Below are 12,434 nucleotides of genomic sequence, written 5' to 3' on the forward strand. Positions count from 1 at the left end.
GGGTTGCTGGAATTGCCATGCATCATGGCGAATCTGGTAGCATGGGGAACCTGTTGCCCCATGCCTCGCAAGGAGTACCCATTGCTGCTACTGGTTCTGGGAAGCTGCCGTACCTGGAAGGATTTAGAGGACAAGGCTTCATTCCTGATCTACCCAGATCAAGAAGGAATTTGATCCCATGGGAGGAAGCGTCAACTGTGCAGCTTCCCCCATTGCTTCCTGTGCAACACAAGAAGCCTTGGGTGTTGCCATGGCAGTGGCATATGCCAGCTCCACTCTAGATGACCCACGGAGCCCTACCGGAAGGTCCTGTGCGTTGTTTGATGAGAGCCAGTGGGCTCTGTGGATCGGCTAGGACTCAACTGGCATATGCTGCTGGAAAAAGCCCCGTCTGATGAGGTTGCAAGGCTCCATCTGCATTGACCATTTAATGCAACTCCAAGATTACTTGAAATTCTGACAGCCACAAAATGCACACCAAAAATGTACACTGCAGCATGGATTAATGGGTATAAAACACATTAAATAATGTTGAAGGAAAGTCTCCCTTAATGTGCTATAGCAAATCTCAATATATCCCAGGTCCCAGGGCAAAATAGGCTCCACACAATGCTGAAGTCACTGCAGATACCTATTGATGAAGTGCTTTGCAGAATTTGGGATGATGGGAATGCCGAAAATACTAGCAGAGGGCTAACTAACTCCCTGGGAGGGGTAAGTGATTACCTCTGCTCCTAGCTGTTGCTTTCCCTTTTTAAAAAAAATCTCCTATGCCTCTGACGCACTGGTATGCACCTCTCCCAGAAATTGGAAAATAGAAATCCCTGCAGAGCCAGGTTTCATGGTTCATGCAATCAACCAGTTCTGGACCTGTCAATCTAACCCCCCACCCCCCGTCCCCAGCAAAAACAGTTCCTCTCAAATTAGTTTCAAGCTGCATTATTGTGCCAGTGTAGAAGAGCCTATGTGTAGCTTACTTCTAAGTAAACATACTTAGAATCCAATTCCCAAAACCAACTATATTTGAAAAGGTTTTTCTTTGTACATAGAGTCTACCTAATTAAGGCCGAGTGCCTGTATAAAGCTAGGAAATCAATATTGATGATAAAAGAGCATACCAGCAGTCCAGTAATTCTTTTTTTCTTTTTTAAAAAGTGCATATTAGAATAAGTAAAAATGAGATAAAAGGACTTCCAATGTCCCGAAGATGTCATTTCATATGTAAAATCAAGTTTCTATTATATGATTCAGTATTACACATAAACACTTATATCGCAGAAAAACAACACAGCTCCCAGGAAGGTAGCTCACTCAGTAATGTCTGAGTGAATATTGTTATTTGCTTCTGCTTCTACATCTACAGAATATGGGTTAGCTTTATATGAGATCTCCCTCACCATTGCTCCTTCCCTCCCCAACTGGAAAATTTTGCAAAATAAAAATTCACCCTAACAGACGGTCACCCAAAATTTATCTACATATTTGAAAGGGCTTTTTCTCTGAAATGTATCTACCTGAAATCATTAACCTGTCAAAAGATGACAATTTGCTGTTAGATGTTAGAGCACCTAGCGGAGTTCAGAAGTACCTGCAGTATGACAAAATGTACAGAAAAAAATATTGTGACAGAAACGGACTGCCTTTCGGTTCCCACTAAAAAGTTAACACCAGTTTTCAGAGCAAAAATCAAAGACAATGACGGCAAGAACAAACAGAACTACTCTCTGGTCCCTTCCTTTCCTTCCTTCTTATCTCACCACTGGTGCCAAGTGAGAGTGGATACACAAAATAAGGTTAACAACAAAAATTACAACATTTTTTTTCAAAAAGTAAGAGCAACAACAACGACAAAAGGTGTGTCAACGTCTGAGGAAAAGTGGGATTGTAAGTGCAGTATTTCTTCATGTGAAGTGTTTTGTTTGCTTTTTTTTTTTAACTCAGAGTCCCCTTTGGAAGAGAAGGCCTAGTGGAACGTATGCTCCCCTCGAACAATGTGTGAGGAGAACTCATAGCGGTCCTGGCTGTGGTAGCCACAAATGTTGCACTCTAATGGGTCCCGGTAGCCATGACACCCCATGTGGATGGTGTACATGACATGGTCTAGGAAGAGGACCCGGCAATGCTCACACTTAAAGGCCCTTATCTGTTCTCCTTCGCCATTGAAGACCTTGTAGATATCCTTTAAAGAGCCCTTAGATGCTTTTGTGACATCCAAAGCCTTGGAGTCATCCTTCATGTAAGCGGGGCTTGGCTTCCTTTTGGGATTTAAGGCAGGGTTTCCTTGGAAGGACTGGTGGTCTTCATGGCTGCTCTCTGAGTCAGAGGAATCCAGGCAGCTATTGCTGGGAGAAGCCTCTCTTTCCTGGGGTTGGCTCTTTGGTCTGATGAGGGAGATGGGACCATCCATGTTGTTTTCATTGCTGTCAGTAGTTTCTCGGCTCATGGGCCTTTCTATTCTGTTAGAGTTGTAGACCTGAGCATAAGCTGAGCTTATGACAGGGGCCACATCAGCAATTGTGCTTGGCATGTGATGTAGTCCTTCTGCCCCAAGGTAAGAGATTGCATTGTTGATCGCTTGGTCCATCATGTGAGTTTGCATCAGCTCAGCATCTCTCTCGTAAGGTAAGCTCGCATCAAAATGAATATCTGGATAGCCATATCTCATCAGCTTCTCTCCTGCATTGATAAAAACAGTAAAAATAAAAATAAAATCACCTATAGGGAAAGATAATATAGGTATCTATTTTGGAACAACAACAGCAATAACATAGGGATATCTATTTAGTAACCCCTCTATGATACCCACCATCCCATATATGCAAACTCAAAAGCAAGCCCCAATGAGTTTAATGGGACTAACTTCAAATACACATTCACAGAATTGCATGCTTCAGCAGGAAATTTAATACATTAGCAGATGTGGACTATTAACCAATTGATTCCAATTTATTTCCATTTGATTTAACACTATGAAATTCATAACATTCAATTCTTGTGACTCCACAGCTATTGAAGTAATTTGGTGGGTCCACAAAGATAGTAATGCAGCAACATTTCAGTTTCTTTTTGTTCACATACTAAAGGGAGCTAATGCTCACTCCACATTTACAAATATGAGTATTTGTGTTAATATTTATTTTAGATAACTATTATACACATACACCCACAACCAGCTATCTATACCTATTTTCACAAAACACCTAAACTGTGGATTAGGAATTTCTATTTTCAGGTACTCCAGAAGGCACATGGCATTTTTTTTTACATGTGCATATGAATTTTTCTAATATGGAACCCAGCCTGGAGTGCAAAGTGAAAATAACAAAACTTAAAATCAAGAAAAAGTGCTATTATTTAATTAAGGACTTCTGTAATGGAAAAGTGGAGGTGGACTGTATTTTCTATATTGTGATAGTAACTGGAATATTCAGAAAATCCAGTAGCACCTCAGAAACCATCCTGGAAACAGAAAATTCTGCCACAAGCTTTCACTGAGTCAGTTACTTCTTCAGATTCAGAATAAAATGGAGCGTATCCACGAACCTTTATGTCTTTTTCCCAGTTAGTCTCAAGGGTGCTATTGGATTGCTTTTATTTTTAATGTTTAAACACAATACAACAGTTATCTCATTGAACACTACTACAAAGTACTACCTGACTTGCTCTTTAACTAAAGCAACCTGTCTGAAATGCAGCTAACCATATCATGGGATGCCATCTGGGAAATACCTCCCTCCTCCCCTTCCACTCTGAGATGAAGTTTCATCTGCAGCCATAGAGGTGCCCTTCAACCAAAGGAATATTCACCTCGGAGACAGGACATGAGCACTCCATCCTTCCCCAAATGAGAAGTTTCCTGCCCCCTTATGAAATGTTATTTCCATTCTGAAATTTCTAGCATTGAAGAGAGTGGGACATCAACAATCAATCCCAACTTGTTCACTTTTCTTAGCTATATTCACATTGCCTTGGCCTTTTTGTTTTGTTCTTTAATTTAGAATCATTACACTTCCAAATTCTCAAATGAAATGTTAACTTACTGAAATGTTAGGAATTTGCGGAATAAAGAACAAATAATTTAGGAGCTAGAATTCTTACTCTGGATCAAGACACTAATCTTTCTGCCCTGTATCTACACCCCTGCAGAGTGTGTGTGTGTGTGGGGGGGGGGGGGGGTACTGTGTAGGAGAAACTACAAACATGATGAGCTTGGTTTACCATATTTTGTACACAATATATATTACTATGTAAAAAAGAGGGTGGAGCTGAAGGTCATTACGTTCAATGTCTACCATTATCTAAGTGCCTTTGGTATTTTGGACAGATACATACTGACATAGAGGAGCCGTTGAAATACTGCAATGGAGATTTTTGTTTTAGTTCTCTACCTAAATGACCTTCTTCCACAATAGAAAAAAAATGTGTAAAGATAGTATCAATGAAAAGATATGCATTGCTAAAACTGTGGCTGGTGTTAATATGTTAATATAGTTAGTGGAAGAATTTTACTCAACTGCAAGCATGCAAACATACAACTTTACTGTACAGAAAAAAATTCAGGACAACTTGCATTGTGACAAAAGTTGAGCACTGTTTGTTTCATTTGGATTTATCAAATACTTGGTGTTTGGTAGTTTATTCCAACTTTTCCCTGCCTTGTGGAAATGACTTTGTTCTGAAATTTTACCCATTGCATTGAGATGGCTCAGTTCATAATGCCACCTGATGTCAAGCTCCAGATAAGAAGCACACAGGCTTCTGCTCACCTTTATGTTAAAGCAATCTGGATTTCCAGAAATCCAGATTGAATGCATTGTTTGCTAGCTTGTCATAATGGGGTTGAATTCAATTCTGTTTAAAGTCTTTCTGATGAAGTGATGAGATCATAGCATTTCACTATTTCTTAGTTTGATTGTCCCGAAAATAAAGAACAAATGATAGATCTTTACTGGTTTTCTGAAGCTGAATAATATAATCAAAGGAAATACAGTAAGTGCAAGACAAGATAAACATAATTGGGGGAAAACAGATAATCTATGAAAAGTCCATAGACTTTCTCATAATTATCATGATGCCATTTTGGAAATACTACAATGGTGGCAATTTGTAGCAACCCTCACAAATGACAAGTAGGTTGTCCTGAGTCCTCTGCTGTGGTGGATAGGAGACCTGCTTCAGTTTGGGTATGCTTCCCCATTCCCATTTGAACATAAAAATGTCACTGAATCATATGCAATCTCTCAGCATATCTGGATCTATTTCCCATCTATAAAATGGAAACAGTGATGTAAAATGGACCAGCTTACTGCAAGGATACAATAAAATTATTACCCATACATACCTAGTCTTAGGTTGAGTGCTTAATTATGTTGAGAGAGCAAGAACTGAAATGCTTTTATATCAAAATGTTGTGAAAATCCGAGGGTCACACTGCATACCATCCTGCAGCAACTCCTCCCTGCCTCCAAGCATGAAAAACCGAAATACAGCTGGTCTAAGGAGGAACTAAACTATGGATTTTGTCCTTGTGGTTCTGGATTGTCTCACACTGTCCTGATAGAGAATGGACTAGATCAGTGGTTCTCAACCTGGGGTCCCCAGATGTTTTTGGCCTACAACTCCCAGAAATCCCAGCCAGTTTACCAGCTGTTAGGATTTCTGGGAGTTGAAGGCCAAAAACATCTGGGGACCCCAGGTTGAGAACCACTGGACTAGATGTTGCTGATGTGGCCCCAGATTAAGGTAAGAACTCTGAGAAAAGAAGAGGCAAAAGCTTTGCAAAAATAGATCTGAAATTTGGACCCACTATGTTGCTCAATGAAAGATGTTCTTAAGTAAAAGTAAGATTTTAGTAAATACAATGAAACAAAAAGGTCAGCAACCACTCATATAATTAATTATCACACGAGACTGCCATCAGGATTCACTTTCTATCTTACATCATTTAAATACCAGCAAGTATATCTGAGATTTAAATGTTCATTTCAAAAGCCATACTATCAGCAAGTTAGACCCTTTGGTCAAGAACACCCACATGGGCAATCGCAACCCACTTCCAACCAAGGCTGCTTGACTTGTGCATTAGCACACTCGCCTTTCATGTGGGAAAGTCAGACATTCCACAGTGTGTGTGTACACAAGCATGCATGTTCAGTGTTGTAACACTGAAAAAAGGAAGAAAGCGAGATAAAGCCCAAACATGAGCACAGAGGTTATATAAAAAGTAAAGTAGCTGTGGTCAAAGAAACTGGTTCCACTCTGTTTTGCAATGTATTTATGTAATTCATATTTTGCCTTTTTTCCTAAATGTGGTCATTTGGACCCCTAGAACCCTCCAAAGGGGGACACATCTCATTCCTCTGAGTTGTTTTTTGCTGTATTTCATTTTCTGACTTTTGATCCTGCCCAAGTTTTATTATGTGATTCACTATGTATGTTGTATTATTTTAAGAAAAGAAAAGAAGGGAAGATATGGATTTTAAAAAATAGACAAATAGATAAAATGAAATAATTTGAGTCCCTCTAGGGGTGAGAAAAGCAGTATATAAATAATGTAAATAACAAATAAATATAAATAAATAAATTTGTTATGATCTATTCAAGTTTGACCTTGAAGGAGCTGGGGGTGGTGATGGCCAACAGGGAGCTCTGGTGTGGGCTGGTTCATGAGGTCACAAAGAGTTGGAAGTGACTGAACGAATGAACAACAACATTCAAGTTCAAGTTCAACGAAGTGTGTTGTGTTGGTGTGGCAACACATTTTTAGTAGCAGTCTTCAGGGAACTCGGATCATCAGAAACCATACAGGAGTCCTAAAATGCAGGCAACAATGATCATCCATATGAACATATACATTCAAGCAGTTTTCAACCCAGATGTTTCATCAAGCAAATAGAACCCACACTGTTCTTTCCTGATTTGTCCCAGCAGAATGGAGGGGAGAAACTGAGATGACAAAGAAGCAGTTGGTCTTGACTTGAAGAGCAGAAAAAATGCAGATAAGGATAGAAAGCACCTCCTTTTTCCTTCCCCTGGGAGCCCTGAGCAGCTTCATGATTATTGTTATTGCTTCACAGCCGTTAAAAACAGCGTGGCCTTTTTCGGGGCTTTAGCTGCTGGAGGGCAGGAGACACATTTTGGAGAGAGTCTGGTCAAACATCTCATGGACTCCATCCAGAAAGGGACAATTTGTGTGACACACTCCACATATCATAAATTGAATGCCAACTTTCAGTACAGCAGCACATAAGATCTTATGTAAAATTAGTATGTTTTAATTGCCTATTTAATTAAGTCCCCATTTTACAATTACTTTCCACAGTAAAATAGTATATTAGTAATTAATAAAGTGCACCCTATACTAGTATAAGAATATGCTATACTTCCCTTCCAATATCCAACATGTTCCCCCATTTTCCTGAATTTTAAGATGTACGAAATATTTTCATGTGTTTGGCTGTTCTTGATACCACAAAAAATAGAGAATTTTTCATCTCTTCTTCTTTTCTGTCTCTGTACTAACTTACTGGTATTTATTTATTTATTTATTTATTCAACTTTTATACTGCTACTCCCAATTTGGCTTGTTTGTTTCCTTTTTGGTTTTATGTTGAATTGTTGTTGCTTAATGTTGGTTTTTACTTTTCTTAACTGAGCCACTGCCTTGCTCTGAGGTCTCCAAAACAGAACAAGACAGAAGTGGGTTGTTGTAGGTTTTTCCGGGCTATATGGCCATGTTCTGGAGGCAATTTTTCTACTGACGTTTCGCCTGCATCTATGGCAAACATCCTCAGAGGTAGTGAGGTCTGTTGGAAGTAGGAAAAAATGGGTTTATATATCTGTGGAATGACCAGGGTGAGACAAAGGACTTTTGTCTGCTGGGGCTAGCTGTGAATGTTTCAGCTGATCACCTTGATTAGCATTCAATGGCTTGGAAGTGCCTGGGGGGAATCTTTTGTTGAGAGTGATTTTTGTTTCCCCTCTGTTGTTTTGCTGTTGTAATTTTTGAGTTTTTTAATACTAGTAGCCAGATTTTGTTCATTTTCATGGTTTCTTCCTTTCTGTTGAAATTGTCCACATGCTTGTGGATTTCAATGGCTTCCAACAGACCTTTCCTACTTCCAACAGATCTCACTACCTCTGAGGATGCTTGCCATAGATGCAGGCGAAACGTCAGGAGAAAAATTGCCTCCAGAACATGGCCATATAGCCCGGAGAAACCTACAACAACCCAATGATTCCGGCCATGAAAGCCTTCGACAAGACAGAAATATTTAAACAAACTTTCTGCAATTATTTCAAACATGTGAATGGTCCAATAGCTAATTGAATTGATTCCTATTCCAAACTAAATTTTATTGATTTACTAGTTTTCACCTGACTCCCACAGATTTGCTAGTTTTTCTCTACCAGCTTCCATTAACAGCATTTCCTTGATTCTTTTTATTATTATTCTTGGACGTCTTATATTTTTTTATATCAAGAAAAGTAGTAGAACTTAAACAAGATATGGTTTTGAAACTATAACTTCAATAATCACCCAGTAAAACTGCCTATGATGATGATAATAATAATAATAATAATAATAATAATAATAATAATAATATGCTGGTTGGGAGATTCTGGGAATTATAGTGAAAAAGGAGGAAATAATCCAAGCGCTGACTCATAGAGAGGTCATCATGTCTTGGCAGCAGCCTCAGATCTTTTAGTTACTGAAACTAAAATTAACAAATACACACAAAGCACTAACTAGACCATTTGACAACACTTGTAGATCAAAGGAAGTATGAAAAAACATCTTTCTATGCGTAGAAAATTTCAATGATAGCTCTGGAAACATTAAAGAAACAATATTATGGGGTCACCGTAAGTCAACAGATGACTTGAAGGCACATACACAGACATCTCTTTTCAATAATGTGTTGCACAACAAAGACTACAGAAATACACAATATTAAATATAGACTACATTGTTTTAAAAAGTATCCCAACTGGTACAATAGGAAGAATTCTCCAAATGATCTAGTATAATTTATTGTCCCCAGATTTTCAAAGTTATCTTCATGGGGGATAAAATGCCTGGCTATCTTTAGTTTTCAGCGCTTATTGGATTCTACAATGCAGGTCACAATGAACTGTAGTGGCCACACTTGTTTCTAGCCCTCCCGCAATTCCTCCCTTTTCACTTCCCTCCCTTCTAAGAGTACCAATCCTAAATTAGAACATGTATAGGATTTAACAGTAAGCTATCCTGTTTACTTCAAACAACAAAAGTGCTCATCTGAAGCTTACCCACAAACTTCTGTGGGGTGGAGCTTTTACGCTTTCCCATGTTGCTTGTCAGCTTCTCTATAACAGCAGGTCTTTCAAAAGGCACCAGAGTAATATTGTTGTCCATCCCAGGTTCTTGATCCTTACAATCTTCCATAGTAGGTACTATATAAAACCAGAAAGCCAAATCAGATAGATCTACCTACACTTCCAACAGAAATCTGATTAAATAAATAAATGAAATAGTCAGCATTGTGAGGCTTGCAAACTGTAAGCAGTCAATGAGTGTTTATAGCAGTGCTAGGAACTTTGTGAGAGTCATTCAGTGAGGCTCTCTGTCTTTGGCTGGTACACCTATGGCTGGGGCATTCGCTCCTTGTATGTGAAGGCTGAGATGCAGCAAGGAGAAGGAGTCACACTTTCTTATAGAAAGAGTTGGAGAAAGATAAGAATTTGGGACTGTTAGAACAGGTCAAAAGCTACTAATAAGTGAATAACATGTCTACAAGTTGCTGAATAGATTAACAATACAACAGTGCAATCCTAAATCAAAGATGCACCGGCAATACGGAATTAGGAAGAGACAGAGGCCTCTGTGCCAGCTGTCTTCATGCCAGCGCACCCACCTTCTGCTGTCTGATGTCAGAGATCAGCCTGCAGAAAAATTTGGCAGTCAACAGTTCTGCTGGCTGAGATCAGTTGGCAGAAGAGCCAAGAAATGGAGCAGAGGGAAAGAGAAGGAGAAGCGACAGAGGGAGAGGGGAGCCAGATTATGCCGGATTCAAATTTCTCCCAGGCCAAAGAAACAGCTACTAAACTGGTACAAAGTTGGGCCAGGAGCAGGATAGTCATAAATGGTTTCCAATATCTTTGAGAGGGATTTACATTCATTAAGAGTGATCTAGGAGGGTTAAAAGAAAGTCAGGAGATTGCTCTATGGTATTTTAAGGATGTTAACTGTTTTGTGTGTGTGTGTGTTTTCGGTGATTTTTAACCAATTTGTATCTTTTAATTTTCATATACTGGGGATTTACAATTGGATTTTTTAAAACTGCTGTGAACCACTTTATGTCTCAATCACAAGGATAAAAGTGGGCTAAAATTAATAATAATAATTCACAACAGCTTCAACCGTCTTACTGTCAACCTTAAAATTTTTTTCATGAGTTAGGATTGCATAAGTGATTCACGAGAATAATCTGCATGGTTTTAGCAGGAATTCCCAGGATATTCTTGCTAAAGCATGAATCAAATGGGGGATAACTATATATCAATTATGTATAGTGGTACACGGAGCTTAAAAATAGTGTGGTGATGATCAGAGATAAAATCATTAAAACAAAAGAATCCTATTTAAAGTAAAAAAACAAAAACAAAACAATCTTCCATAATAGAATACCAGATCCTTTTTATTCCTTGCTTCAGTTGGTGTCACCTCTTCCACTATCCACAACATTGCTCCACAGTGGTTGCATACATCATCACTACACTGAAGGCAGAGGGGCTGTGAGCCCTAGAACATCCCAATAAGATGGGTTGTTGTAGGTTTTTTTCCGGGTTATATGGCCATCTTCTAGAGGCATTCTCTCCTGACGTTTCGCCTGCATCTATGGCAAGCATCCTCAGAAGTAGTACATCAGAATAGAAACCTCAGGAGAGAATGCCTCTAGAACATGACCATATAGCCCGAAAAAACCTACAACAACCCAGTGAGTCCAGCCATGAAAGCCTTCGACAATATATCCCAATAAGTTTTTCCTGGAATGCTTACAAATTATAAAGCAAAACTCTGACAAAGGTATGATGTGGGTGGGAGTTCATAGAGAGAAGGATGGGGAATAAGAGGGAAGTGAAAGAAAAGGAGAGAGAGGGAAAGGGAGGGAGCAGTGAGAGAGTTAATTAAACTTTTCTTCCACCCTAAAAAGTGGAAATGTCCATATTTAGACTTCTGCCCAAGGTAAATTAATGTGATGGGAAGGTGGAAGGAACATTACCATAGTACCAAGCTCCTCAAGCATCCATGTGCATTCATTCAAATGATTGAATGGGCTGTATTCATGAGCAACTGGAAACTTTAGAGGTGCTCACAGCATGATCGGAAATCTAGAAAACAACCATTCCCAACTGAATGGAAAGAGCCCTCCACGCCTATAATTTCATAGGTAAAAACACTCTGCAGGCATTAAACTGAAAAGACATAAATCCCCCGTCTACACAACCTCACTCATACCACATTTATTATTTATTCATTAATTGGATTTGATTGATAGTTTGCTCTTCCTCACAGGAACCCCAGGCAGTTAACATTCTTCATAAACACACACACAACACACATACACACATAATGAAGCACTGAAAATGATTCATTTTTCCTGTTCCATTTTTTGGGGAAATGATATAGCATATCAGCCACCATTTCACAGATATTAATAGAGAAATTGTATATGTCCCAGAGCTGTCCTCATGCCAAGAAACACTGCTGGCTCCATACTACTCAGGATATTAAGAGATTTTTATTTCCCTGTTGATACACTGCTGCTTTTTGATTCATTTCTGCAGGATGGGCAAGGGCAAAGTGACCATAACTGGGCTCTAGCTACCTCAAATGAATATTCTTCCTTGGAACTTGGTAATATATGCAGGTTTAATGTTTGAAAAAGACTCACATGAGCAGTAAAAGCACACTATAATGACAAATGTGTGAATCTGTTCTGTAAAGTGCAGGTAAGAACCTGTGCAGGTAAGATGGAGTAGATGTAAAGTGCAGGTAAGATGGAGTAGATAACTAGTGAAACAAAACAGCGACTGTAACTGAAAGTGCTGAATGTATTTATTTTGTCGAAGGCTTTCATGGCCGGAATCACTGGGTTGTTGTAGGTTTTTTCGGGCTGTATGGCCATGGTCTAGAGGCATTCTCTCCTGACGTTTCGACAGAGGTAGGACCTCACTACCTCTGAGGATGCTTGCCATAGATGCAGGCGAAACATCTGGAGAGAATGCCTCTAGACCATGGCCATACAGCCCGAAAAAACCTACAACAACCCACTGTATTTATTTTGTTGTTTCCTTTATATTTGGTTACTTATTCTCCCAACTGAAGGCTCAAAACAACAACACAGTTCTCATAATATGGTCTCTTTTACCTTGAAAATGTATAGGAG

At 39.2% G+C, this 12,434-nt stretch overlaps 1 protein-coding gene across 8 annotated transcripts in view; it reads right to left on the reverse strand.

The window, feature by feature from the left end:
• Positions 1-759: 759 nt before the first annotated feature.
• The window catches only part of IKZF2 (IKAROS family zinc finger 2), a 130,236-nt gene continuing 118,561 nt past the window's right edge, over positions 760-12,434 (reverse strand). For 6 of the 8 annotated variants that reach the window (XM_060781262.2, XM_060781302.2, XM_060781284.2 and 3 more), the window contains 2 exons: positions 9,295-9,438; positions 760-2,676 (listed from right to left, as the gene is read on the reverse strand). In XM_060781262.2, the coding sequence (XP_060637245.2) occupies positions 1,964-2,676; positions 9,295-9,438 (857 nt within the window). In that variant the 3' untranslated portion in view covers positions 760-1,963. The remainder of the gene's footprint in view (positions 2,677-9,294; positions 9,439-12,434) is intronic. The other 2 variants (XM_060781313.2, XM_060781293.2) reach the window with 1 other exon arrangement.

Source organism: Anolis sagrei, chromosome 1, assembly GCF_037176765.1.
Source record: "Anolis sagrei isolate rAnoSag1 chromosome 1, rAnoSag1.mat, whole genome shotgun sequence".
In the NCBI taxonomy this organism is placed as follows: Eukaryota; Metazoa; Chordata; class Lepidosauria; order Squamata; family Dactyloidae; genus Anolis; species Anolis sagrei.